We start from the raw sequence: 26,165 nt of genomic DNA, 5'->3' as shown, positions 1-26,165 counted from the left end.
CTCTCCCGCGGAGACAGAGACAGGTGCATGTGTGTTGTATGTGCACGAAGAAGTGAGTTCGGCAGACTCAGCCTCCCAACTCTCTCCAAGAGCATCCTGCTGTCGGAAGTTCCACCCTGTATGGGTTGAGCTTGGGTGGTGAGTACTGAGTGCAGGTTGTGTTCGTGCGGGTGTTGTGGTACCAGAAGTGTTTGTGTGTGTGTGTGTGTGTGTGTGTGTGTGCGCGCGCGCTTGCGCTTGCGGTTGCTTAAGCATGCAGTTGCCCAGTTCAACCTTGTTGTGACAGCTGGGGAGGGAGACAAAGCCCTCCTTAAGCCATCGCAGAGCACCCCAAGGTCAAGGGAGACCAGGTAGACCTAGGTGAAGGTTTCTCAGTACTCCTCAACTCCGTAGGGATTGACCTGCGGCTTTACCGCCCAAGATCCAGAGCCAGCAATGACGGAACGATATTCTCGGGGAAATGATGGACGCTGCCGGGGTCCCTAGTTCCTCTAAAGGTTTGACCCGGGCTGCCTAGGCCTTGAGCTGCGTAGATGTTCCAGAGGGGCTGGGCGGGGCCGGGGCGAGAGTGGCGTGTGATTGGCAGCCACAGGGGCCAGTAGGGAGCGCGCGGCCCCGCGCCTTGCGCCCGGGAAACGCGGTTTAAAACTCCAGCTCCAGCCCGGACGCGCGTAGATGGCAGCGGCAGCGGCGGCGCGGGCCAAGGAGACCAGGTGCGAGCGGGCGGGGCTGGCGGGGTGCAGCCAGGAGCGGCCTGGGACCCGGCGGGACTGGGAGGGCTCGGGCGGTCAGCTCCGGGGACCTTCTCCTCGTTTGCGGTCCTGTAGTCTGGGAGTCGGTGGGCGGATCGGAAAGTTTGAAGAGGGTGAGAGACTTGGAAGGCGACAGACACTTAAGCCTTAGGGGAGACGAGATCCGAGGCAGGAGGAGGGAGCTCCATGGGGAGAAAGAGGGAGCGGAGCGATCCCCAGGGTCGGACACGAAGCCAGGGCGACAGAAGGAAAGAACTAGAAATTCCGAGGCAGAAAGGAGGGCAAGTCGTGGGTAGAAAAGCGCTGAGGCGGAGACGGAAGCCTCGGCCGGCGAGACGCAGGCACCCGCAGAGAACGCTTCGGATCCGTCACGGTTTTGCCTCATTTGGAAGATATTACTTCGCCCCTGAAAAAAAATAAATACAAAAAAGGTTTGGATATTAAGCGGAGACAAATCCTTTTTCAGTTTGGAAGGGGGCGGCGGGTGGGGGGTGGGTAGTCAGGGTAATGCAGAGCAGATGCGCCCCGAGGCGTCACGCAGCCCGCGGCCCAGGCTGGAGAGGGGGCGCGGTCCTCCGCCCAGGTTCCTTGCCCGGGATCCCGCAGGGCCACCTACACCTCCCAGCGTCCCTATTCCCGAGTACCCCGCAATACTGGGATTTAGCTCAGAATTCATCCTTTCTGGCTACCTAGGGCTCCTTGTCTCCTGGGATTGCGACTTTACACGAATTATTTGGCCGGGGTGGTTTGGCGCTTAGCCTGCCTCTGCCCTCGTAGACACGACCTCAGGTTAGGATCTTTCAGGTGGGTTTTTGGTCCGCAACGGCCTTAGTTCTCTGGAATTCGTTTGGCCTCCCACGGCCTGTTTTGGCGTGGAGCTGGCGTGGAGCGGGCGAACTCCAGCAGGGAATTCAGGCTGGGGCGGCGTTTGGGAGGCAGGGATCAAAAAATGAAGGGCTCTGCCAGGGTCTCTCCTCTCTGGGCCTCTCATTCCGGTGGCCATAACCCATCTTGGACGGCGACAAGCTAGGGCCTCTAATGGACCTTTCTGGATCTTGGCTGAAGTTTCTTAAGTTCCCAGACCCTGATCAGGGGCCTCCAAGGCCCGGGCGGTGCCTTTAGAGCACTTAGGGGGAAAACATCTTCTTCCTCAAATTCCTATCAATCTGGGGACCAAATCCTGGTAGGGGGCTGAGGGCTCTCGGTGGTGCAGTTGTGTAGTGACTTGTCGGAGAAACCAAGGCTAGGCTCTGGGAGAATTGTATCTAGAGGCCGGGCCTTTCGCCTTTCCCTTTTTGGGAACATTCCAAAGCTGGGAATCCGCGGGGCCTCTAGTGTAGCCTCAGCGAGGGTTCTGCCTGGGGCGGTAGAAGGACTTTTTCGTTTTAGAAAAAAGCGGACGGACGGGAGGCCAGGGGTCTTCTGGACTAGTACTGGTTTTCTGTAGGCAACTTGGGTTTGGGGACGTCGCAGAGAGCTGAGGGCTTTACTTACTGGATAGGCCTTGGGGCAAACAGGCTGTTTTCGCACCACTGAGGTTGCAGGCGTAGTTGTGGAAATTGTAGAATCTCCCGGTCTGTCCTCGCGAAGGTGGGAGTGGGAGACGTGTCATTTTCTTCTTTTGTGCCGTGCCAGGGATCCTGTGCGTCGCAGGCGGGTTGGCTCTCTCTATAGGGCGCTGGCCAAGGAAATTCTGTGGCCTATCCGTTTTAAGTGGGTTGCAGTGAGCTCTGTTTTCAGTTTTCTTTCCTTTTCTTTTTCTTTTTATTTATTTTTTGAATCCGCGCTTCATTTTCTTGCATATCTAGGTTTTAGAAGGGGGAAGGCACTCTCCCCTAAAGATAAGTTTCTATTACCCTTCTTCCCTAACCAGCTGTGCTTATGTATGTGGGTGGGTGGTCAGGGGGGAAAAAGTAAAATTTGCTGCCTAGTGAGAGCAAATTATCCAGATAATTTGCTCCAATTTCTCTCCTCTACGTTGGAGTCTTTGGATAAGAAGCAAAGCACCGCAACTCAGGACGGGATGGTCACCTTACCTCATCCCGTCAGGCCTCAGGGGCACAGACTCCTGCAAGGACGCAGGAACTTGGTTGCACAGTCGAAAGTGGAACTGAAGGGCAAAGGTTCGAAGAATTGGAAACCCGTCCCAGGCGAAGGCCAAATGAAAGTGAGCTTTAGGATGGCTCTGTTGGCTCAGGGGTCAGTTTCCTGGGCTACGGGTGAGTGCTTGTGGGACCCCTTGATAATCCTCTCTGTTATTTTCAAGTTACTATGATTCCACATGGTAGCAAAATTCACTGCTTAAAATAGGTAACTGGAGTTAGGCTTGTGGTCTGAACACACAGAGACTGAGCTGGGAGGGGGGTTTCCACCGAACCTCTGGCTGGCATGCTAGATCTGAAATGAGTACTGGGCCCTGGCTTTGGCTGAGGATATTTTGGTGCCTGGGATGTTGGGGAGCGACAGATCCACAGATCCGGAAGGATTGCTGGGGCTCCTAGCAGACTTTGAAAGCAAGAGGAAAACTAGATCCAGTTGCTGCAGCAATCCCACTCCCCAAATAACGTAGTGCTCCCCCCCCCACTTCCCTGTATTAGAAAGGGGTTAGTCTACATTGACTGCCACACCGAGTGGAACTCCTGGCTTATAGTGACCTGGCACACTGAAGTCACACAGGCAGAAAGATCTAGACACAAATTCTCAGTATCCCCTGGTAGACACAGTCACACACTCCCAGGTTAAGCCTTCACCGACACTCGCAGATAACCCGTGGGGCGACTGGGCACAGAGAGACAGCCCGGACTTGGGACCTCACCTTGACAGCCCAAGGGCATCGGAGCCTAACTTTTTGTCCGCCCTCCATTTCTGTCTTTCTCCGGAGCCTGGCAGAGGCACCCTACCCTTCTACCCAGCCATAGTCCTGGAGGAGGCACTCTCCGCCTTGCCCGAGTTCCCATTCCACACCCCCTCCTCCCTGGCTCAGTCCCTTCCCCACGTCCCGCTCGGCCGCCCCGCGGTGCCCATGTAAATGACAGCAATAAATATCTAATCAAGGCCGCGGGCGACGCCACGGCCATTAGGAGCGGGCAGGCTGGCGAAGTGGGAGGGGTGATGAGGAGCTTTGGGTTGTGTTGTGTTCTGGCCTCCAAATTCCTCCTGCTTTGAGTACCCCTCATCCCTGACCTTGAGCGAGTCTCCGTTTCACCTCCTGTCAAAGGGTACTTACTGTGCTGGGTTCTCCTCCCGCTGCCCTCCCCCCCTCGGTTTGATTATCCGTCTGGTTTTCCAACACTTCATTTGGTTGAGCTGGGGTCCTCCTGCCTGGTTGTCAATATGAGTCGGCAGAACCCTCATTCCAGCTTTAGCCCAGTTTCTGTAAGCAAAAGGAAGAGCGGCCCTAGCTGCCCGGTCAGCACACTTGGCTTTTTCCTGTCGCGGTCACTCCCGCCTCTGTTTAACGGCTCTAAGCGCGCCGCAACCATATGCCCTTAGGTCACCGGAGCTCACTCGATCTCCAACCCCCATCTAAGCGCCATCGCCCCAGCTGTCAGGGTTTGGCTGCCGACTGGTCCATCCCAACAGGAATCTGCGTGCAGTGCGGGAATCGCGTGCTGGGTACTAGCACCACAGACCCTTGCCGCGAATCCCCACCAGATGTCTTGAGTTACCTTCTCCAAGAGGGTATTCTACAGTCAGGAGAACCTTCTCCACAGAGAGACTCTACAGTGACTGCTCTGGGTCTTGGGTCTGCATGATGCCAGAGCGGCCCGGCCCACGCCTGCGGTACTCCCCGGTCTGGGCAAACCCGTCGAGCCCAGCAGTCTTTTCTGCCCAGGAACAGCGGGATATCTGACCCGGTCCTCGGTTCCAACACAGTCGTGCCATGCCCCTGGTCTCCCGCTCTCTTTGCCTCTTTGAGAGAGGACACAGGAAGCACAGAGTCAAGCAGTTATCTCTAGACCTGGAGTTACTCGCAGAGACTGAGGTCAAGTCTGCCAACCCGCCCTCAAGAGCGGAAGCTTGACCATAATTGAGAACACCAAAACGTCAGTAAATCTCTCTCTCTCTCTCTCTCTCTCTCTCTCTCTCTCTCTCTCTCTCTCTCTCTCTCTCTCTCTCTCTCATTTTCCCTCCCACAGTCGCATTTCGCTGTTTCTTTTCTTTTTTAAATTTCAGCCGTCCGACTTCTTAGCACCCTAAACATTAAGGACCTCAGAAAATCGAGGACTGTAGGCAAAAGGGCCTCTCACAGTCTCGGCCCATTAGCCTGTGGGGGGCTAATTACCCCAATTAGCGGCTGATTTATAATTAATGGCTCGGACCGAGGAATAATTGGATGTTAATGGATAACAGTGTGTGTAGGGAACTTTAAGAGACTGAGCTTCTCTGGGGGCAGCAGGCTAGGTCATCCTGAGACACATCCCCATCCTTCTCCTGCCTCCACCCCCTGAGCGGAGAGGGCTGGTCAGGGTTTCCTTTGAGCAATTTTCTGGTGCAGCGTGCCTGAACCTCTCCTGCCCTGACCCTGCTAAAGCCATACCTCAATCCCACATGTGTGCTTTTTTGGCTCCAACTCCAGGATCACTTTGGAGGCTGCTCCACAGTGAGGATGGCTGGGATCCCGCTACCTCAACAGCAACGGCCAGAAGGTGGCTTGATGTTTATCTGGTGGGGACTGTGGATTTTCCCTGCTGGGGTGGGACAAGGAGGAGCCAGGCCACCAGTTCACTGCTCTGAGCTCCAAGTTCTTCTCCTGCCTGTCTCAGCTGTTTCCTCTCACACGAGCATCCACGCAGCTATAACGCCTATATAACCTGAACCTTCACACTGCAACTCACCACACGGAAATGCACTGTAGGCCAAACAGTGGCTCCACGTTTATTTGTGGAATCGATGCCAGATACTCCCTGTGTTGCATTCTGGGAACCAAGTACCAGCTGGGGAATTCAGACCTTGAGATAGAGGGAACTCATATTGGCCAGACTTAGAACTCTGATGAATATTGAGTTCACATTGTGGAGTCAAATTTCTTGGATTCCACATTGCTTAAGCTGCTTAGCTATGTGGCTTTGGGCAGGCAGGTGATCTCACCTCTCTGTATCTTGGCTTTTTTTTTTTTTTAATCAGTAAGTGGGAATTACAATGTTGTAGTGAGGATTCAAAAACATGTATGTAAACTTCTGAGCTACTGAGCTCCTCCAGGGGTTGACAGGCCAGGTTGCCTTAAGCCCTATCTCCCACCCCCGAACCCCCAACTCTCTCTACTTGTAGAGAGTATTATATAACTTGTATCAACAGGTATCTACAAGCATGGTTGGTAAAACTTGTGATTATTTGGTAGACACAGGCAAATGGGAAACTATATAATTTGTTGAAGTAAAGTTGTGACAGAAATGTAAAGAGGTCACCCGACTCTACCTAGAGCATTGGAGAGGCGTCCTGGAGAAGGAAGGTTACTAAACCTAATATGAAGAAGGACCATGAGTTCTCAAGTGATGCTGATGAGGAGACAATATTCCCAGAGGAGCAGGAGGCAATGGCATAGTGGCTTTGGGGAACAATCCCTCCTTGGCTGGCGGTAGGGTAATGGTGCAGTGGGCTAGTGAGGAGCAGCGGAGAATTTGAATATGCTTTTCAAGAAAAATCTGGCCTTGACTGGTTCCAGAGATGACTGAGAGATGGACAATAGAAATAAGATGAAATGTTTACTAAAGGGTTAGTGGTGCAAAGGCGATGACACGGGGAGTGAGGGTCTGAGGGAAGTGACTGTGCCCCAGACCTCCAAGCTCTTACACAAAAGAAGCAAATGACACCACACTTCTGGCCATTACCTCTTACCTCTCTCTTTAGGTTGTCTCCTTGGCTACTCCCTGTGGTCTTAGCCACACTGATTCATGAGTTGCCCCCATTTCCTAGTGGGAAACGTAGTGGGGAAGAATCATGTGCCTGGTAAGGAAAAGATGGGGCTGGTCCCAGGGCTTCCACCACCTTTGAGTACCTGATTTAGATTTTAAAAATTGGGGCGCTGGGAAGGTTCGCAATGACAGATCTGGGGATCACTGAGCTCCTACAAAGCAAAAAACATCTGAGGAGTAACTGGAATGTCTCAGTGCCAAACCTATACCCAGATGTTGTGCCTGAGGGTCTTTGGGCTGGGTAGGCAGGGGCTCCACATGCAGCTTATCATATGCTCATTGCTGGTTCCTCCAAACTGAGAACTAAGGACATATGTGCGAATGGGGCAGTTACTGGGGTCACACTCAGCTGTTTCAGTTTCTAAGCAGTCAGTGAGCTCTTTCTTAGCCTCAGTTCTTCATCTGCAAAGTAGCAGGAATAAAAAAATACCTTCCTAGCTGAACAGGGGAAAGAAATTAATGAGATTGCCAAAGCCAAGTGTCTGGCAGGTGCTGGGCACAAAACTGAAAATCTTAGGCCAAGCCACTCTGAGGTAGAAGATGGGTCAGGTATCTTGTGTACTAATTCCACAATGCACATAAACTTAGGCACTCACACAGGGCAGAATCTCTCTTCTTTTGCCTCCCTCACAAGATGTTTGGCCTGTCTAAGTTTAAGCACCTTCATGGCAATCCTCCTTAGTCTCCCAAGTGCTATCTATCATTACAGACATGGGCCACCATGCCTGGCTTGCTCACACAGTTTTCATGGTAAAGGTTTCTCTCTCTGTTGGAGTAGACCAAGGAGTCAATGTCTTATCAGAACAGGTAACACAGACCAAGGTCACAGAGCACATCCGAGTCTGAGTCCAAGACCTTGTGTGTGTGTGTGTGTGTGTGTGTGTGTGTGTGTGTGTGTGTGCAGGAGGGGCTCTGGCCTCATGTTCTATATTCATGTTTCTATGTTTTCCTACCTTCCAGTGCCAAAGTCTTTTGGGAATTCAAACTGCTAAGTAGGAAGGATAGCTGCAGAGGTTAATCCCCTGAGAGGTTCTCCTAGAGCTTCCAGGGTTAAAAGAGCAGCAGTGTTTCTCAAGGAAAGAATTCCCTGGCAATAGGCTCCACTCAGGTAGTTACTCCATGTTTGATGCCCAGGGCTAGTTCTCACTGGTGCCTACCTGATTCTTGGCCTTATGCTAGAATTAATGCTCAATAACTCCCCAGAGACTTAGGCTCCTGCCCTCCTGCTACCTATTGCTAGCTGTGAGATCTTGGGCAGGGGACCTTTATCTCCCCAAATCTCATTTTCTCATCAGTGTAAACAGGGACAGTAGTACCTACAGAACAGTGCTGCCTTGAAGTCTCTTCAGTGAGAACACAATGCATAGACCAGGACTTGGCTCAGAGTGAAGCCCAGTAAAAGGCAACCATCATTGGTACTGAGGCCTCAGGATGCCTGGGAACTGGCAGAGGAGAAGGGAGGCTTACAGAGTGTTGGTTTCCACACTTCTTGTTTTCTTTCTGTGAAACAAAGTTGTTCTGCCTTGTTTTCTATCACGTGTGGCAATGAGAAGAAAGCGAGGGAAAGCTACTGGCGACGATGAAGAAAAGAGGTAAAGGCGGCCTGTGGGGTGGCCGGAGCAGGGTGTGACTGAGGGAAGGCTCCACTTTCCTTTTAATCAAAGACGCTTCGCATGTGGTTTCCTGGGAGTGCTGCCGTTAATTTATAAAAAATGCCCCCTAATAAAATTCTGCTTGATTCTTCGATTGGCTGGGCATTAGGCCGCAGCCAGCAGCGACGCGGGGACATAACGGATGCATTTGCAGATTTGGAAAATTAAAGCCATCTATATGGCGCCTGTGGCGGGAGATCCGCCGATCTGCTTGCTTAATGAAATATAAAGATTCTTTTAACCAATGTAAGCACAATTCGACAGCTTGTGAAACGCGGCCGCACCATGATGGATGGCTCTCCTGGCTCGCCAGGAATTGCAGGGCGGCACCTTTTAAATATATAATTGATTCTGTTTGGAGTGTGCAGTGGGCTGAGCCCATGCAAGGCCCAGCCTGGGGCTCAGCATGCAGGCTCCAGTTTAGAGACTCCAGCAGGCTCTGCAGAGCTTCACCTAGGTGGTTCTCACAACTGGATGTGGGCAGATTCCATATGCTGGGCTTGGCTGAAGACTCTAGGCCGGCCAGGCTGTCTGTGTTCCTGGGGAAGAGTCCACATGGCACAAACCTCTATCCATCTGTCATATTCACACAGACGGAGCAGGTAGCAGGGCTGGGATTCTGAACCGTCATTCCTTCCTATGCCTCATAGTGAGCTATGGTGGCTTTGCCTCGATCATTGTTTCTTGATCTAAAATTCTCATTGATTTAATACTTATTATTTGCTAAGCCAAGATGCCTACCAGGCTCTGTGCTACATGTTGCAGGAGAAAAAAAAAACAAGGGTAAAATAAATCTATGTATTTTATGTTGAATGTCTTCCTCCTAGATTTCTTTTTTCCCCCCTCCTGATCTGTCTCACATCCTGTTCAAAATTGGAAGAGCTGTGATACATTGGCCCAGCAGTGGGAGATAGGGCCCACATTACTTCCTAGAATGACATTTAAAGTACATCCCTCTGGTTACATTCTCATACTCGCGTGCGCGAGCACACACACATACACACACACCCCATTTGTGTACAGAGGTTCACAGATATGTTTAGCTGCAGAGGCATGTAAAAGAGACAGATACATAAAATTCAGACAGATGCGCACACACTTTTTTGGTGGATCCCAATAGTGCTGTTTCTATGTGTGGACATGCATAGGTACTGACATAAGTTATGAGTATATGACAATGTGGTACCACATGTATGCAGCTTGCGTGGGAACTAGCATCCCTAGAAAAGGATCCCTCTGAGGCCTGAGAGGAAGCTGGAGTCCTCATGTCCAGCTGGAATGAGGAAAGGAATATGCGACTGGTGGCTGGAGAGATGGTGAAGCGATTAAGGGCGTCTACTGCTCTTGCAGAGGACCTAGGTTTAGTTCCCAGCACCTTACATAGTGGCTCACAGCCATCCATAACTCCTGCTCCAGGGGATCCAATCCCCTCTCTGGTCTCCACAGGCACTGCATGAGCTTGGTACACATATATACTTGCAGGTAAAACACTCATAAAGAAATAAACTAACTGATTCTTTAAAAAATAACAATAAGAGACCACAGAGAAAGGAGTTGAGCTAGGAAGACCTGCCTTACACAAACCTCATCTCAAAGGGCACATGCACATACATGTACCTACACACACACACACACACACACACACACACACACACACACACATACACACACACACACATACACACACATACACACACACACATACACACATACACACATACACACACACATACACACACATACACACACACATACACACACACATACATACACACACACACACACACATTTATAAGCATATATGCTGGTGTGGAATAAACATTTTTTTTACTGTCCTCCTGTTGCTTAGGATCCAATCAGAGATGATAGAAATTGAGGAGTTGCATATGCTGAGGTATGATTCTGCATGCCTGGGGGTTCATGGGAAAACTTTACCTGTGGAAACATGCCATTACTTTCTGGGAGCTTGGACCTCAGCAAATTATACGATCATTCTTATCTCCCATTTCCATATATACAAGATAGGGATAATAGCAGTTTCTACCTTGTATAGCATTGGAAGGATTGATGGTGATGTCTGTATTTCAGAGCTACTTAATAAATAGTTGTCATTAATTCATTCATCAAATCCTAATCTCCCCAGCCCTGATTTTGTGTGAGACCCTGGCAATCTGGGCTGAAATTGGGGTGTCCAGAAATGTGTGAGGTGTAGTCTCTGCTACAAAGGAGCTGTCTAATGTGGGAACTGGAAGTGTCTTTATACTCTGACGTAGGTGATAGAATTCAGAAAAGCAGTGTATGCTGGGAGTATGGCTTAGTGGTAGAGCGTTGCTTAGCATGAGCATAATCTAAGGTTACATCCCCAGCAGAGGGGACAATAGAGCCATGCGAGGTGCATAGCATAAGTGTGTCATGTAAACGGAAGCTGTTGTAGTTACCATTGTCATCCTTTTTACCTGGAGCCTGGAGAAGGAAGAGGCAGTCTTCTCATAGGTTGCAAGAACAGAGCCTTCCTGAGGAGGAGTCCTTGAGCCAGGACTGGAGGAAGTAAGAACTTATCGGTTAAAGGGGAGGAAAGTGTGTATTTTGGGGAGATGCTTATGGGAGAAAGTGACAAGGAGGGCCAAGTACCGGGTGCTGGGGAAGAGGCAGAGCACCAGGCTGGATGCAGAGGTAAAGGGGGGGAAGCCAGATGGGCAAGCTTGGGGGACCAGGGACCACTGCGGTGAGGCGTTTATGGGGCCGAGTTACGTACATCTTGACTCACTTAATGTAGATGCTTTGTGCTGGGGTGGGAATACACACCTGTAATCTCAGCCCTTGAGAAGCAGTGGCAGGTGGATTTCTGAGTTTCAGGCCAGCTTGGACTACCTAGGGAGTTCCAGACTAGCCAGAACTACACAGAAAAACCTACCCCCCCCCCCGACCTCCAGGGAGAAGACTTTTTGTGCATCAAAAACTGTGAGATCAGCAACCATTAAGTGAATTAAAGTGCCACTGCATACAACAGTATGCTTTTAAGCAATAAAGCCCCGAATTTGTTGGGAAGTGACATTGCGGTCACAGGGCTGGGAAATATGATGGATAAGGTTTTTTTCTTCTTCAAGTTGTGTTCCCCTTCCTCATCTGGAGCTTGCAACTCCCTTTGAAACCTAGCTCCATCTCTGAATCCATTGGAATGTATGAATAACCCTCCACATACTCACACCCAAACCAATGATAAAAGAAGATTATAAATACAATAAATATATAAATGTGGAAATTTCCTGTAATCCCGTCTGCTATCTCTTAGAGATAACCTCTGTCAACATTTCAGGGCAGAACCTTCTAGACTTTTCCCTATGCATATTTATTCATACATTACAAAAATGAGATCCCATCAGGCACCCTGTTTGTTACCTATTTCTTCCATCCAGCCATATATTGCGAGCATCAGCACATATAGACACATATCATTGTTTTAAGCTGTGCGCTGAATTTCGTTGCGGGCTGTGACCGTACCTTCATTTACTGAGCTAATCCTTTCTCGATGGACAGTTAGCTTTCCAATTGTTTGCCATCATAAGCAGTGATGTGATAAATATTCCTGTACACATATCTCTGCATACTTGAGGGATAAATCTGTAGAAATGGGATTGTTAAATGAAAGATGATATACTCTCTGGAGGCTTTTGATGCAGAGAATAAAGGGCTTATTCATCAGCAAGGTAGGGGGGGACCATTTACCACTTCCCTGTGTAGTAACTCTGGATGATAATTGCTCTCTGTATTTGATAATCTAATTGGTGAAGAATAAGTGACTGCCCCCCTCCCCGTGGCTATAGCTAAGGATTTTGTCATATGTCAGCTGGCTGCTTGTGCTTCTTTATGAGTTTTTCCTTCATTTATTTAGCTTGTTTCTTCTCAGGGTGAGCATCCTTTTGCTTCTCTACTAAAACTCCATACATTCAGGCTGGAGATACAACCCGGCTGGTAGTGTGCTTGCCTAGCATGCACAAGGCTGTGGGTTCAAGTCCGTCTGTGCTATGCAGGTGAAGGTAAGAGGAGCAGAGTGAAGGGCAGATTGGGTTGCAGAGTGAATTTGAGGCTAGCCTGTCTCAAATAAAATGAAACAGTAGTTTAGAGATATTCTCTTTAATTTTCACATTTGCTATGTCATCAGTGTGTCTAATATTTTTCTAAGTTACTTGTCTGTCTTGAGCGTCGTGGCTTATCCTGTTAGACTTAGGTTTGGTCTGTTTATTTGTTTTGTTAAGATGGTTTCTCTGAATAGCCCTGGCTGCCCTGGAACTCGATCTGTAGACCACAGAGATCACAGAGATTGGTCTGCCTCTGGATAGCATCATGCCTTTCCTTCTCTTCCTTAGACTTCTGCTCATGTTTATGATGCATAGAGTGGGCTCCTGTAGCTGCTGGAAGACGTCAGCCACCAGCTGCAGACTTCCATGCGCAGCTGCCAGTGCATTCTTACTCGGGCGTTAGATTCACATTTCACAGTTGCCACGGCTCCTCCAGATTTGAGTTTTATCCTCTTCCTTCTTACTTTAGTGTCTTCCTCAGTGCTCCTGATTCTGAAAAAGACTCCATTTCACGCAGATGCTAGGGCCCCAAACTACAGTTCTCTCTGTCCCCTTTGCTCTCCTTTCCTCACATCTTATAACTCACCCAACAGCAATGAAGCCATGCTCCTTTCAGACTACATCTAGAAGCTGGTCTCTTCTCTCCTCTCACCGCCCTCCCACGAAGAGAGGACACCATGGATAACACCTGGGATTTTGAAGCAATGATCTGACTTTCTTCATCCCCACCGCCCCAGTCTGTTCTGCCTGCAGAAACACAGTGAGGTGGAGGGGCTTTTTGTTTGTTTTTGAGACAGGGTTTTACTATTTAGCCCTGGCTGGCCTGATCTGGCCAGAGATCTGCCTGTCTCTGCCTTCCGAATATTGGTGTTGAAGGCATATGCTACTATGCCTTGGCCTATGAGGAACTTTAAATAAATAAACAAATGAACAAACAAAAAGCAACCTCCTGGGACTTGTGAGGTAGCTTAGTAGAGAGAACAACTCCCACAAATAGTTCTCTGAACTACACACACACACACACCTATTTACACGCATAACATAAATAAATAAAAATGTAATAAACTTTATTAAGAAATTATGGAGAATGGAGTAATGGCACCATAAAGTACTTGCTGTACAAACATGAATTCCCTGGGACTTACCAGCAACCCAGTTTAGCATAATTGGCAAGCTACAGGCCAATAAGAGACCCTGTCTCAAAAAGAAAGTGGACGTTTCTTGAAGAATGATACCTGATATTGATTTCTGGCTTCTACATACATGCGTACGTTTGTGCATGTGTGCACATGCATTTGTACACATATACACCTAACCTAAATCATATGCACAAATGTGTACACACACACACACACACACACACACACACACACACACACACACACACATTCACACACACACCTAGCCCAAATTATACTGTATTACTTCCCTGTAAAAGATCCTCTAGGGACTTTCCCTCACTCAGGATAAAAATCTAAACTCCTAGCCAGGAGGTGGTGATGCATACCTTTAATCTCAGCACTTAGAAGGCACAGGTAGGCAGATCTCTGAGTTCAAGGTCAGCCTGGGCTACAAAGTGAGTTCTAGAACAGCCAGGGCTACACAGAGAAACTTATCTTAAAAAACAAAAACAAAAACAAAAACAAAAACAAAAACAAAAAAAAACCAACCAACCAACCAACCAACCAAAGACAAAAAACCAAACAAACTCCTTATGACAGACCAAGAGGTCTCCCAGCAGCCTACCCACACAGCCATTTTCTCTCCATCCTCAACCCGTCTGCTTGCTGTCTCCTCCACCACCTTGTGTTCTTTTGTTTTCCCTTTTTAGGTTTTATTTTATATGTATGAATGTTTTGCCTACACGTGCCCTGTGCCTCCAGAGGCCGGAAGAGGGCGTGGGATGTCTGGATGGTTGTGGATGGTTGTGAGCCACCATGCGGGTGTTGGGAATAAGACATGGGTCTTCTGCAAGAACAAGTGCTCTCAACTGCTGAGCTACCTCGCCAGTTCCAGACCCTGGTGTTAATGTTGACTCATAGACTTGGTGTTGTTTGCACTTTAGGAACTCTGTCCTTACTGATCCTTTGGTCTGGAAGGCTGTTCCCTGAGCTTCACACGGCTTACCTTGCATTAGATCATAGAAGAATCTCTAAAATAACCTTCCCTCTCTTTCTTGTCATTCTCTTTCCCTGACTCATTCAGAACATTTGTTCCTACCTGACACATTGCATGTATGTTTAATCACACACACACACACACACACACACACGCACACGCACACGCACACGCACACGCACACACACACACACACACACACACACGGAGGGAGGGAGGGAGGGAGGGAGGGAAGAAGGAAGGGAGCCCTACACTGGGGACCAAGACTGAGGCCTAGGGCATCATTATACGCACTTATGCTGAGCAAGTGCCACACCAATGAACTACATGCACCACCATTTTAAGACAAAGCTTTTCAGGCTGAAGAGATGGCTCAGCGGTTAAGAGCACTGACTGCTCTTTCAGAGGTCCTGAGTTCAATTCCCAGCAACCACATGGTGGCTCACAACCATCTGTCATGGGATCCAATGCCCTCTTCCGGTGTGTCTGAAGACGGCTACAGTGTGCTCACATACATAAAATAAAAAAATTCTTTAAAAAAAGACAAAGCTTTTCCAAGTTGCCAAGCATGACCTTGAATCTGATCCCAGGCCTGAGTCTCTAGATAGCTGAGAGAACAGACTGCGATGTCAGACCTAGAATATTTATATCATTTTAATTTTATCCTTACTTCCCTGAAATGTAAACTCCATGGAGTTAGGGGCATTGGTACTTGGTAGGTGTGTGTTTAATAAGTAGTTGTTAAACAAATGTACAGTGTGTGGTATAGTGCCTGTGTATAGGTGTATCTGCTGTGTGGGTAGACCTCTATGGAAATGTTTGTGTGACATTGAATTGAATTCTGTGCATGTAAGATAGCTTCTGCGAAGACTTTGCCAACAGTGTCTGTATGGGATTGTCTGTGCTTGTATGCATGCTGTGGATGTTTGGTTGTACACACACATGCACACACACACACACACAAGCATGTGACCATCCTTTTCTGTAAGAATGGGGAGCTGATACACCTGGTCATGTACCCCTAAGAAAAGAACCTGCATTACAACTCAGCTTTCCCTTCCACCTCCAATATCCAGGGAATAAACACACCTCCTTTGTGCCTTTGGGTGGCTACAAACATGGAGTCACTTTCCAAAAGTGATGTCACTTCAAAGCCACTTTCAAGCTGATGCAGGCTGAGGGTTCAGATGAGACAGCAGGGTTCAGAGGTGACCTAGGGCTGACGGGGCCTGGACAGCCTCTTGCTCATACAAGACATCTCACTGGGAGAGACATGTTCCTTGACACATCTTTCTTGAAGTAATTGACTACAGAAGAAAGCAACCCCAGTGATGTGTCGCAGGGCAGGTCTCCAGTTGACCATTGCCTTAACAGCATTCTTCTTTCTCTGCGTCTGCTGATGGGGTTTGTGGTTCTTGGCTTGCTTGCTTTTTGGGGATTTGTGAGAATAAAGGCGGTAATGGCAGTGAATGGCAGCGAGAGTGATAGTTTTATGTCTGTGAAGCAGAGTAGGGTTTTAAATTACTCTCTCATCAGAGCAAATGCCTCAGTGGGGAATCCAGCTGGGGACTTGGCTCCAGGGAAATGCAATGCAATGGTGTTGGTTGAATGAGTGAGTTGCCTGTGTGAGTAAGCCAATGGCTGTACACGTGAGCGCCTGGGGGATTCAACGAAGAGGGCCAAATAATGCAGAAAACGGATTGGGCAGTCTCAAAGACTAACTTGTTTGTTTTATTTTGGGACAGGATCTCATGTAGTCCAGACTGGCCTCAAATTTGCTCTGTATCTGAGGATAACATGGAACTCCTGATCTTCCTGTCTCCATGCCCAAGTGCTGTGACTAACCAAACGGGCTCCAAGCCCAGCTAAGACACCTTTGAGCACATAGTACCCCAGGCCATATTGAAAAGGTTTTTCTTAGTTCTCAGTAACCCTGGTCGGTGCTTAGTCCTACTGTTAGTGACCTTTTCTGGAGACAGCAACTGAATGAGGGTCAGGGAAGTTGGGTGAGTTGTCCAAAGTCGCAAAGCTCTGAAGGCCAAAGCTGTGATTCCAGCCCAAGCCATCTGACTGCAAAGTGAACCACTGGATGAAGGGGTGAATGGAAGAATAAGTGCCCACTCTGTGGGCAAGACAAGGCCACCTTCTGGTCTCGGGTAGAAGCCCTTGGTAAAGTGGACGTGAGGTCTGGGTGGGGGCTGATGTCTCTCCCAGGATAGAATTCAACAGCCACGCCTCATAATCCTTCTCTGTCTTCCCACCTGCAGGCGGATGCCGCCATGCAGCACTATGGGGTGAATGGCTACTCCCTGCACGCTATGAACTCACTCAGCGCCATGTACAACCTGCACCAGCAGGCAGCCCAGCAGGCCCAGCACGCCCCCGACTACCGGCCATCAGTGCATGCGCTTACGTTGGCTGAGCGCCTAGCTGGTAAGGGCCCTGGGGACCTGGCCGTGGAAGCAAGATGCTGGGGGACCAAAATAAGGAGGTTATGAAAGGTAAAGGGGGGAGGGCTGTGTGAGCAGCTTATTTTAGGTACTTAGAAAGCCCTTGGTCACTTAGTAACTGATGACTATGCTGTGCTGGCTCTGGTCGCACATTTACATAACATCTGTGCGAGTATCTGCAGAATACTGCTCGCTTGCCAGCACTGTGCTGGGTCCTGGAGCTACCTCAGCTTTTGGTTTCCTATAACAAACCTTTAAAGGAGGTGCTCATTAGCCCTGCCTCATAGATAGGCTAAGGCAGCGGGTACAGGACTGGCCCAGGGACCTTTCTCTGGGAAGTAGATGGGAGAGGACTGGGTGCCTTGGGAGAAGACTGAACATGGGGAGATACAGATGATGGTTCTCATGGTTTGAATACCGGTTAATTGCCAGGCCACTGTGTGGATCTCCATCCACCCCCCTTCTCTTTTTCTCTCTACCTGTATTCAAACCCCAAGAAGAAGGTCACTGCTTCATTTTATAGACAAAGAAACTTCAGCTCAGAGAGAATAAGTACTGGAGCGTCTGGGGATTGGAACATGACCGTATGAGGTCAGACTTGTACTCAGCTATCTATCTGTACATTCACCTCTCCCCTTGGGACCTAGTGGTAGTTCTAGGATAGATGGCAGGAAGTGGTCAGTGAATCATGGCAATGCTTGCAGTCATCAGTACTCAATGCCCAAAGCAAGTCCCAGGCACTTAAGAGAGGCCTGAGGCTGAAGCTGACTTCGGTTGTCCTCCTGGTCACCTCTCAGATGATGTCAGTGCCAGCTTTTCCGTGACTGTGATGAAATATGGGGAGGGACAATTTAAGAAGAGACGAGTTTTATTTTGGATCATAGATTTACAAGTTTTGGGCTGTGATTGGCTGGCATTACTTGCTGTGAGATTGTATTGAGCATCATGTCAGAGAGTGCAATGCATGGTAAAGCTGTTCACCTTATGGAAGGCAGAAAGCAGAGAGGAGGGAAGGAGTCACGGACACCCACAGAGGCTCACTTCCTCCACCTTAGCCTTAGGTCCTAGCAGCCATTTAGCCATGAGTCCATCAATGGATCAACCCCTTGATAAGGTTAACAGTTTCATGATCAAATCACCTTTTACTAGTGCTACCAGCTGGGGACAAAGCGAGTCTTCAGTCCGGTCTATATCCAGAAATAACAATGGATATGAGCAGGAGTTAATGACATAGACAGTAGGCTATAGAGTTCCTGGGAAGTGATGCTGCCCAGTTCACGATGTCCCAGTCCAAACCTGTTCAGTTGCATAGGGCCCATGTCCATGCCCGGTAGTTGTAAGGGATTGCATAGAACTCCTTGGAAGACCGAGTGTCCGTAGATCCATAAGAGGACATGATGACCTGAGTCAGCGTGGGACAGCTCAGGGCAGCATGATGGGCAGGAGGCAGGAGACTTTTCAAAGCTCCACAAGGGGGAAGAATCATCAGGAGACTGGGCACAGGAGTGGGAGAGGGTCTGAGGACCATGCCTACCTTGGGATACCAGCCTGGCAGGAAGACATAGCAGCCAGCCCTACTTCTTTAGACCTTGCTGGGCCTCTGAACAACTGAGTCCCTGGTTGCCTTTTTGGATCAGTGTAGACATTAGTGTCCAGTGTGGTGGTAGTCAGTGTAGACCTGCCCCAGTTATGGCTACTTCCCTCGTTTGGAGTGAATTCCTTTTGTCCATTGTGCCAGTGACATTTAGCTCAAGGACTATATCGCAGAGAGGATTCGGGACAGAGGCTCATGCACACTGATAGGAACAGAGGAATTAGGGTGTTTAGCCCACTTCCAAATGGCCAACTTTTAAGGAGGAAATGAGCCCTTGTAGGGGTTCTTATAGAAATCTTGCCTTCCATGGCAGGTGCTGTATGAGGAAGCCTGGTCTCCTCTTAACCACCCCACTCCTTGTAGTCCTTGGAGCTAGCACTACTGCTCTGATGCTGAGATGCTGTCTCTCCACTAGAATGGGTGTGACTAAGTGGTCCCCACTCTCTTTCCTGCTCAAGGGTAACACTTGTGACTTCAGGTCTGCCTGGGCTAAGATTGGAATAAGTTATAAAGGGTCATTCTTTAAACTGGAGAAGTATCTCAAAGTCTAGGGTTTCCAGTACATTTCTCCTTTAGGGTTTTGTAGAAAGTTTCCCAACCCTGGAGTACAAGAGGACTCTGTGGTACTGTTCAGAGGCAAAAACAATTTGAGCTCCTTCTAGCATTGACACGGTCCATTTTTTGTGTGTGATAGGACCTTACAGCCCAGGTACCAGGCAAGCAGAAGAGAAAAGAGCTACACACTAGCCTGAGAGAGATACCATCTTGGCTGTTTTTCATGTTACCAAACACAAGGGCAAGCCTATAGGATTGATGGTTCATCAGCTTTGGTACTCCAGTCCAACCTTGCAGTGTGGGGATTTGTTCTCTTCCCCTGAAGAGGCAGAGAGAGTCAAGGCTGGGTGTGATAAGCCTTTCCCATGTGCTGTGGGCCCTGCCAGGGCTAAGCTTTCTGCTTAGCAAACGAGACCAGAAATCTCATGTCTTTCTACCAGAGACGCATAGACAAGGGAAGAGGATGGGATTGAATGTGAGAGACAGAGACTAGGTCTCTGCCCAGTCAGCCTTCCCCTAAGTCATCCTTAAGACAAGCCTCAGCGTCTGGTGCTAGGAAGTCATAGTGCCCAGAATGGAGGCTGTTGACAGGTTAGAAAAATTTCCGATCCCAGCCAGTGAGAGAGGATGGGTAATTTCCAAGGACCAGGGGTCAGCTCTGACGGCTGTTTGGGTGTCCAAAGTGGGTCAGAGCAAAGTCAGGTTCAAAGCTTATTTCCCATAATTAAATGGGCCTTCTCTGCTTGCCCTCCAACGGCTGTACATTTCAAGACATCATCTTGGAGGCCCGCTATGGCTCCCAGCACCGTAAACAACGTCGGAGTCGCACGGCGTTCACGGCCCAGCAGCTTGAGGCCCTGGAGAAGACCTTCCAAAAGACTCATTACCCAGATGTGGTGATGCGCGAGAGGCTGGCCATGTGTACCAATCTTCCTGAGGCCCGTGTACAGGTAGGGTCCGGCTCTCCCAACTGTATCTTGCAGATAGGTGCTAGCCATCCAGCTGGTGTCCAGTTGTCCAGGAGTCAGTGTCTACTGGGGCAGTGCTGAGATACATGTCTACTTCTCTCATGTTTATTTCAAAAAATAGATGGCGTTGGGTTAGGGAGGATTATCACCCAGGGTACAATTTTTCCTCTCCTGACTGCTCCTCTCCATGGCCCCCAGGTGTGGTTTAAGAACCGCAGGGCCAAGTTCCGAAAGAAGCAGCGCAGCCTGCAGAAAGAGCAGCTCCAGAAACAGAAGGAGGCCGAGGGTTCCCACGGAGAAGGCAAGGTGGAGGCCCCAGCCTCAGACACGCAGCTGGAAACAGAACAGCCTCCTGGTTTGCCCAGTGGTGATCCTCCTGCTGAACTTCAACTGAGCCTGTCGGAGCAGTCAGCCAGCGAGTCTGCCCCAGAAGATCAGCTGGACCGTGAAGAGGACTCCCGTGCCGAGGAGCCCAAAGCTGAAAAGAGCCCTGGATCTGAGAGCAAGGTGCCGGGCTGCAAGAGGGGCAGCCCTAAGGCAGGTGAGGTTTGGCGGGCTGGGGATTCAGGGCGCGCGGGAAGGGGTGTGTGTGTGTGTGCTGCAGGCAGAGTGGGACCACAGGTCAGAGAAGGCCAAATCCAGCACTCTGAGTATGTGACCTGGATCAAAGCAGGAGAGTCAAACACTGGCTGGCATTCAGAAGCGTGACTGGCTACTGCAGACCTGTGACCCATGTCCACCCTTTAGTTACTGAGCCATAGAAAGGTCTAAATAGATCTTCTAGATGAGGTTCCAGGAGAGAGCATGGGAGGCAGGGAGGTTGAGAACGGAACAGGTGAGGGACTGACTAAATCTCTTTCACCATTTATGAATTATTACAGTTATTTCAATATTTAGCAACCAGTGCAGATATACCAGTGTATGTTGGGCGGATACCACGCTGGTACCTGATATTCCCGTTACAGCAGATTTCACCCTGACTCAACATTCTATCAGGACTTGGCCTATGCTTTCTTTCTTTCTTTTCTTTTCTTTTTTTTTTCTTTTAAAGATTTATTTATTATTATACATAAGTACACTGTAGCTGTCTTCAGACACCAGAAGAGGGCATCAGATCTCATTACGGGTGGTTATGAGCCACCCACCATGTGGTTGCTGGGATTTGAACTCAAGGACCTTTGGAAGAGCAGTCAGTGCTCTTACCCGCTGAGTCATCTCACCAGCCCTGGCCTATGCTTTTTCATCCCAGAGGTCTAGTCCATTAGGCGCTCTTGTGGAAAGGAGATCTGCTGAGAGGGTCTAGAGGATACGTCTTCTTTTTTTGTTTTGTTTTGTTTTGTTTTTGTTTTGAGATAGTGTTTCTCTGTGTAACCCAAGCTGTCCTGGAACTTGATTTGTAGACCAGGCTGGCCTTGACCTCACAGAGATCCATCTGCCCCTGTCTTCCAAATGCTGGGATTGGAGGCCCGTGCCACCACTCCCTAGCAGGATGGTTTTTTGTTTGTTTTTGTTTTGTTTTTTTAAAGAGGGTCTCATTATGTAATTCTAGCTGACCTAGAACTTCCTCTGTAGACCAGGCTGGCTTTGAACTCACAGAGTCCAACTGCCTCTGTGTCCAGAAGGCTGGGATTAAAGGTGTGCGCCACCACTCTTGGCCCAGGATGGTTCTTTCGAGGACTAGGCACATCCATCTCTGCTCCCCAGAGCTGCTCTGGGCTGGAGCCCCTCCCCCTAGCCAGGGTGAGAAGAAACAGAGCGCTGGCGAGCTGTATATCCAGACACAAACCCTAAGCTAGGCAAGGAGGACAGAAGGCCTTTGAGCTGAGGGCTGGGGAGAGAAGATTAGAGTCCTGCTTACTCCTGGACAAGATTAAGGCATTCCTCAGGGAACTGGGGCATGGGTGCCCAGGTAGGAGAAACCCTGCAGCTTCTCTAAGTCCCTCCCAACCCAATTCTGAGGGTCACTTCAGAGGATGCCCTGGCTGACATGGGGTGGTGATGGTTCTAGCCAGACTATGTTCACTGCTTGATTCAGGGGATTGGAGCGAGCCTCTCCTCCGAGCCTAGTTCTCTTGTTCTGAGTACTTGTTTTGTGTCCTCTGCTTGCAGATTCCCCAGGCAGCCTGGCCATAACGCCCGCAGCCCCAGGGGGCGGCCTCCTTGGTCCTTCCCACTCCTACTCCTCATCCCCACTCAGCCTCTTCCGTCTGCAGGAGCAGTTCCGCCAGCATATGGCGGCCACCAACAACCTGATGCACTACTCGTCTTTTGAAGTGGGCGGTCCCGCACCTGCGGCGGCTGCAGCTGCGGCGGCTGCCGTGCCCTACCTAGGGGTCAACATGGCCCCATTGAGCTCCCTACACTGCCAGTCCTATTACCAATCCCTGTCAGCAGCTGCTGCTGCCCACCAGGGTGTGTGGGGGTCCCCATTGCTGCCGGCGCCCCCCACAGGCCTGGCACCTGCCTCCGCTGCCCTGAACAGTAAAACCACGAGCATTGAAAACCTTCGCCTCCGGGCCAAGCAGCACGCCGCATCCCTGGGACTCGATACACTCCCCAATTGACTGTCTGGCTTCTAACCCAACCATGGTCTTGGGTGTACCCCTGTCTCGGTCCCATGGTTATTCTCAGAAGGCTCTCCAAGTTCTCCTAGAACTAACTTTGAGAGCCCAGGGATGCTGGGGCCTGGAGTCCTTTCACCTTGTCTCCCTTATTCAAAGTCCCAATCCCAAGTGAAACCCACACACCCTCTGCATGGCCCTGCTTGGACCCCATGGAGGTCAAATGGGGAGGAGGGGAGCAACTGGCTACACCCCCTCTTCAGTATTGCCTCCTCCCTCCTGCTCCCCCCCCCCCCGTTAGTAAGTTGAAGTGTGGAATGTGAGATATAAATATAAATATATAAAACTATATTTTCAGGCACTGCCTGCCCCAGGCCCCCTTTCCCTGTTCTCACATCGCCACTACCCTTGCCCCTGAGATTCACTCCAGCAGATTCTCTCTCTCTCTCTCTCTCTCTCTCTCTCTCTCTCTCTCTCTCATCCTCCTTTTTCTCCTGATCCCCCCTCCCCTGCAGCCCCACTGCCTCTGTCTTGATCCCTGTCCCTCTACCTACCCTTGGCCTTTGGTGCTGGCTTTATTATTGTCCAGTATTCTCAAACAGTGTTTCTTTTGGGGGTTGTAGGTTTTTTTTTTGTTTTTGTTTTTGTTGTTGTTTTTTGTTTTGGTTTTAGTCATTTTGTTTCTTCCTGTTTCTCTTCTGCTCCGCTTGGCTATCTCCTCCCTTAACCTGAACTCTCTCTAGGCAACTCTTCCATTCCATGCCCCAAGATTCATCAAAGTCCTACTTGGAGACCCAGGAGCAACAGGCAGGAGGTAGCTCTAACCCCACAGCATCTCCAGATATTAGGAGGGGCTCACAGTCACCTTTTCTTCTCTTTCTTTGCTTGGAAGTACCCGCTCCCAGATTGCAGAGGGGCAGCCGCAGTAGAACAGAGACCTCATTGCAGGGTTCTAGAATCCCTTCTCAGTGAGTGAACCCTTATGGCTACATACGGTCTCAGGACTTGGCTTCCTGTTGCAGAGGCCGGTGTGGGAGTAGGCGCTTCTGTCTCGTTAGTCACTGGCATGGCAGGGTGTGTTCTTCTATGTCTAGGCAACCCTGCTCTGTGGACGCCCTTTCAAGCTTGCTAGGACTGTCTTGTCTGGATAAGATGATTTAGAAGATTCTGTCCATTTCCAACCACCCAGTGTTCTATGCCACAACCTTGTATGGCAGAGGCTTTAATTAAGTTTAATAATAATAACTGCAGCATAAGCACTTAGAGAAGCCCAGTTTGTAAGTTAGAACATTACTGTTGTTTTGCTGAGGAACAGTGAGTCCTGCATACCTGAAGATCTCTGTGGATACTGCCTCTGTTTCCCAGTAAATGTAAATGGCTCCTTTTTAGGTTAGACAATCTGGATTTGATCCTATTTTTCTTGGATTCCAGTGTGAGCCTTGGGGGGGGGGGCTACTCCATTCCCCTGCCCATGGTGAGGGGTGGGCAAGATTACTTGAATAGATTCGTGGTTATGATTCCGCAACCCTTTGGCTCGCCACAGAACCCTCAACCCCACGCCCACACAGTGGTGGCCTGGCACGACTGGCCTACAGAGCCAATAGTGCTCACCTTAGTAATGTCAGTCTGGACTGGGGTAGGAGAAGGTTTTAGCCAGTAAAAAGTGAGACAGGAAAGCATGAAAGAAAGAAACAGGAGAAGTGAGCCACGGAACACAAGGTGACTGGCCTCGTGAGAGGTGAGGCAGAGAGCCTAGGACGCAGTCTCACATTCCCACTTTCACGCAGCAGCACCAAAGTCAGTTGAGGGTTTCTTAAGAAGGGGTATCTTCCTGGGTTCTAGAATCTGCGAACATCAGAGGAGGAGAGACTTGGACGGGGAGATGAGAGGTTAGCAAATCCTTAGGGAGATGAGGGGGTTCTGGGTTAGGGAGGGATCAGTGATCGATCCATGGTTACCCTATTGTGGTCAGCTTCAAGAAATTATGTTTCTGTATTGTCTCATCTGGAACCAGGCGCAGGGCTGAAACTGTCTTTCTATTCCTGGGTGCAAATGACTGATTGTCACTGGGACTTGGGATCTAACACTTCTGGGTATTACCATTTCCAGAAGCCTTCCCAACCTCCTAAAGAGCAAGGCCACCTGAGGTCATATCTGGTCATGACATGAGCCTGGTCTATCCCAGGCTTTTCTAAACTCTCTTAGATCTTTGTCATGTGTTCTCTCATGTGCTGACCCAAATCCCCAAGGCCAGAGAAGGGAGGGAAGACACACGTGGGTTTTATCTTCATGACCATGTCTTCTTAGGAGGATTAGAGGGCACGATTCTTTGAAGAAATTGTGGGTGAGCCCACCTTCCTGACACTGCTGATGGAATCTCTCTCAGGCCTGCTGGTCACTTAGGGCAGAGAGCCCAAGGATTAAACCCTTACAAGCCCTTCTAGGAAGAGTCCTGTATGTCTCTGCTCTGTTTGAGGTCTCCTTTGCCCTGCTTCCTCATTTCCCTAGAGCATGGTTCAGGGGCCTGGGTCCCCATTTCTATGCAGAGGCTGACTGGCTGTATAGACTGCTTTTCAAACCAGCTGTTTTGTGACCACTTGTGCTTAGAGGTTGTACAAAGCCTTGGCAAAAAACAAAACACCGTGTATTGTATTTATTTATTCTGTTAGTTGATGAAGCAAAACTCAAACCTCTCACTTTCCCTCGTCCTGTCCCCTGCGTAGCACAGCATGAATCTCTGTCCTGTATATCTGTCAGTCTTTTGGCCTTACTTCCTGTGACTTTGTGACCTGTTCGTTGTCTTAATTGGCTAATAAAAGAGAACCTGGCAGCACAGCCCTTGATCCATCTTCATTCCCAGAGATGCCTACCATGGGCTAAATGGTAGATGGTGTTTCAGAGTCTCGCCATGGCTGACGGGATACAATGCTGGCCCACCTGTAGCAGCTGGCTTCTCTGCTGGTTTTTCGTCACTCTCTATGACTCTTGTCTGTAGCTGGTGAGTCACATTGGAGAAGTCACTGGGAACAGCTCTGTCTTTTCTGAGCTTTTTTTGGGGGGGGGAGGGGGGGTGTTTCACCTAAGGTGAGAGGGCAACCTGGGCCAGGTGACCAGGGGGATGATAGTTCTGCAAGGTGGAGAGGGAAGGATAATCTATGGAGTGCCAAGCAGGCCAGAATCAAAGCTGAATACTAGGAAGGCACATTTGAATCTCTAGGCATGGTGACACACACCTGTAACCCCAGCACTTGAAAGGTGGAGGAGGCAGGAGCATTTTGAAGGCCAACCACCCAGGCTACGTGAGACTTGTCTAAGAAAACAAACAAACAAACAAAACGACTTTGTTGATTTTGGTGTGTGATGTTTTTATTTATTTGCAAGAGGTTTTTCTTAATAATAAAGTTTATTAAACAAAGAAAAACAAAAGTCCAGAGCTGCTCTCTGGTGGAACAGGGGCCTTTGAGTGCGGTGAGTTCTTTGTTATCAGAGGCAGGCATGCAGGACATGGAGAGGGGATTGCT

At 49.4% G+C, this 26,165-nt stretch overlaps 1 protein-coding gene across 7 annotated transcripts; it reads left to right on the top strand.

Moving 5' to 3' along the window:
- Dmbx1 (diencephalon/mesencephalon homeobox 1) lies at positions 1-25,479 on the top strand. 7 transcript variants are annotated; one of them, XM_017319958.2, is made up of 5 exons: positions 1-138; positions 16,784-16,948; positions 19,871-20,065; positions 20,282-20,624; positions 22,193-25,479. In XM_017319958.2, the coding sequence occupies exons 2-5, from the start codon at positions 16,796-16,798 to the stop codon at positions 22,645-22,647; spliced, it is 1,146 nt and encodes a 381-aa protein (XP_017175447.1). In that variant the 5' UTR covers positions 1-138; positions 16,784-16,795; the 3' UTR covers positions 22,648-25,479. The 7 variants fall into 7 exon arrangements, with proteins under 7 accessions (XP_017175447.1, XP_030109053.1, NP_570935.3 ...); XM_030253193.1 differs by having other exon boundaries at positions 5-138; positions 16,784-16,949; positions 19,887-20,065; NM_130865.3 differs by lacking the exon at positions 1-138 and adding an exon at positions 672-713.
- Positions 25,480-26,165: the final 686 nt, after the last annotated feature.

Source organism: Mus musculus, chromosome 4 (assembly GCF_000001635.26).
Source record: "Mus musculus strain C57BL/6J chromosome 4, GRCm38.p6 C57BL/6J".
Lineage (NCBI taxonomy): Eukaryota > Metazoa > Chordata > Mammalia > Rodentia > Muridae > Mus > Mus musculus.
Note: the sequence above shows the minus strand (reverse complement) of the source record. Positions and strands in the feature narration are given on the sequence as shown.